Source organism: Mastomys coucha, unplaced genomic scaffold (assembly GCF_008632895.1).
Source record: "Mastomys coucha isolate ucsf_1 unplaced genomic scaffold, UCSF_Mcou_1 pScaffold8, whole genome shotgun sequence".
Taxonomy (NCBI): Eukaryota; Metazoa; Chordata; class Mammalia; order Rodentia; family Muridae; genus Mastomys; species Mastomys coucha.
The window spans coordinates 27,218,699-27,221,328 of record NW_022196914.1 but is presented as its reverse complement, the minus strand read 5'-3'; the positions used below and the strand labels follow the sequence as shown (position 1 = coordinate 27,221,328).

Genomic DNA, 2,630 nt, shown 5'->3' with positions numbered 1-2,630 from the left:
GGGGGAGATGGGGTTGCTTCATACTGTCCGAAGCAGCTGACCATGATTTGCCTCCAGCTCTAGCAAAGGCATGGTTTTGCCAGCTTCAGATAGTTTCTATAATTGTGTGCCATTTGAAATGCTGGTAACTTTTCAAAGGATATATAAATACTAGAGTCCTGGTTTTTGTTGTGGGAGGGGGATAGTGGATGGTCATTTAGGGAGGGAGGTTGTGGTTTGTTAGTAGCCTTGATCAAAAAAGAAACAAAAAGAAATTTGTTTCAGGGATCTCTGTTTCTTTCTTTCCTATCTAGTTACAGGGGATGAAGGGGACAGGGCATTAAAAGGTGGGAAAAAGAACACACAAGTAGCAAAGACCTGCTGCAGTCACACAGAGATCAGAATACAACTTTTTTTTTTTTTTTTTTTTTTTTTTTTTTTTTTTTTTTTTTTTTTTTGTTTTGTTTTGTTTTGTTTTTCGAGGCGGGGTTTCTCTGTATAGCCCTGGCTGTCCTGGAACTCACTCTGTAGACCAGGCTGGCCTCGAACTCAGAAATCCACCTGTCTCTGCCTCCCAAGTGCTGGGATTAAAGGCATGCGCCACCACCACCCATTCAGAATACAACTTTTGTGAGGCAGTTTTCCTACTGTGAATTCCAGGGCTGTTGGTGTTGGCAGTAAGTGCCTTAAACCAATGTACCTCCCCTCCCTGTCTTAAGTTATTATCTAAGTTATCTTTAAGAGGCAGCCTATTGGACCTTGGTCAAAACTGAGACCTTTGACTATGGTCAAAACTGAGGAGTTGTGGTCTCCTCCCTTCAATAATAGCCCTGGATTACATACAGCCCAATTTTACAGTGTTGTGATTTCAGGGTAGCGTGTAAGACTGTACTGAAATGTGTCTTAAATTGATGGTCTGCTCTGTTGCTTGCAGTCTTGGCTGGTGCTTTGTTGGAAGAAGCTGAGCAACTGCTGGACCGAGGCATCCACCCAATCAGAATTGCTGATGGTTACGAACAGGCTGCCCGAATTGCTATACAGCACCTGGACAAGATCAGTGATAAAGTGCTTGTTGACATAAACAACCCTGAACCTCTGATTCAGACTGCAAAAACCACACTGGGCTCCAAAGTGTGCGTGTCCTATCAGTAGTGTACTGTGGCTTGTAAGCCTTCCTTTCAGAGGACTGCTTACCTGTCCTAAAATGCAGCAGTATAATTTGCACAAGTTTCTGTTGGTTTTGCTTGTTTCCCTGGGTTCTAGTTGGAGGTTGGATTTGCCAGTTAGGTTATTGGATCACCTAACTGTAAGATTTTTCTAACCCACACTTCTTCCCATCACCTCAGCACTAGGAAGTTATTTTGGGGAGGTTTTTGTATTTTTACTCAGCAAATGTGCTGATGTAAAGATTTAATGTAATTAGAAGAATGGTCTTAAAATTGGCCTTCCTGTCTTAAAATTGCTGTCATTTCCTAATGTCTACTCTCACCTCTGAAAACTGTCAGTGACCTCAGTCAAAAAATGCTCCTCTCTACATTAGAACCTTACACATGAGCTGCTTTTTTTTTTTTTTTGGTTTTTCGAGTCATGGTTTCTCTGTATAGCCCTGGCTGTCCTGGAACTCACTCTGTAGACTAGGCTGCCCTCGAACTCAGAAATCTGCCTGGCTCTGCCTCCCAAGTGCTGGGGTTAAAAGTGTGTGCATCACCACTGCCTGGCTCTCATGAACTACTTTTAGCCCTACATAGTAGGGTTTTACTGTGGTATCTCATAAGTGTTTCCTTGTATGTTGTTCCTGTTTGTCCCCCTCCTGCTTGATACCACTCTTTAAACTTTTTTAATGTAAGTATTCACATTTGAGAGAAATTAGGATGATATTTCCCCTTTGCCATTTCAGTTCTCCCTTGTTATTATTACTCTGCTTACATTTATTTTGTACATGCATATACTACTTGAAGAAGTCTGCTTTTTCACACCATGTGGGTTTGGAATCAAATTCAGGTCACTAAGTTTGGCTGCTAGCACTTTTATCTACTATGCCAACTTACCAGTTTTATGACCCTTTGTTAAATTATTTAGTATTGTGAGTGGTGCTTAAATGTGTGAGCTGTTGAATGTTAATGTTACCTGGTAGTTTAGCAGAAAACCAGAAAATGGTCTCAACACAAAGGGAAATGCAGTGAGTCTGAGCTGTGGAGCACCTGAGGACTGCTCATTCAGTGTCTGAGAGAACACGGGGCCAGAGAAGAGAGGAAACTAAAATGTAGTGAGAGTAGGTAACTGAAGATCCTGCTACCACTAGAAGATTCATGCTTATTTTAAGGGAAATATACAGTATACACTTGGGTTTCAAGATTTGCAAGTTCAAATCATAAAGGGCTTGCACAGCTCAGATTTACTGCTTTGCCTAGACCATTATTTACCCTGATCTATTTGAACTCAGAAAGCAGTACTGGTCTTCCTAGAAGTGCTGTTGAGGTGCACGGTGTGGCTGGGATGCTACAGTCATATGAGGAATGTAAAAGTTGTGTGTTTTCATCAGGGTTAACAGCTGTCATCGACAAATGGCTGAGATTGCTGTGGATGCTGTCCTCACAGTGGCAGATATGGAGCGGAGAGATGTTGACTTTGAGCTCATCAAAGTGGAAGGC

The 2,630-nt window shown here is 42.0% G+C and overlaps 1 protein-coding gene across 1 annotated transcript in view; it reads left to right on the top strand.

Moving 5' to 3' along the window:
- Window positions 1–2,630, top strand: part of Cct5 (chaperonin containing TCP1 subunit 5) — a 12,112-nt gene that overhangs the window by 4,662 nt on the left and 4,820 nt on the right. The window contains exons 4-5 of the mRNA XM_031360638.1: window positions 914–1,112; window positions 2,522–2,628. Of these exons, the coding sequence (XP_031216498.1) occupies window positions 914–1,112; window positions 2,522–2,628 (306 nt within the window). The remainder of the gene's footprint in view (window positions 1–913; window positions 1,113–2,521; window positions 2,629–2,630) is intronic.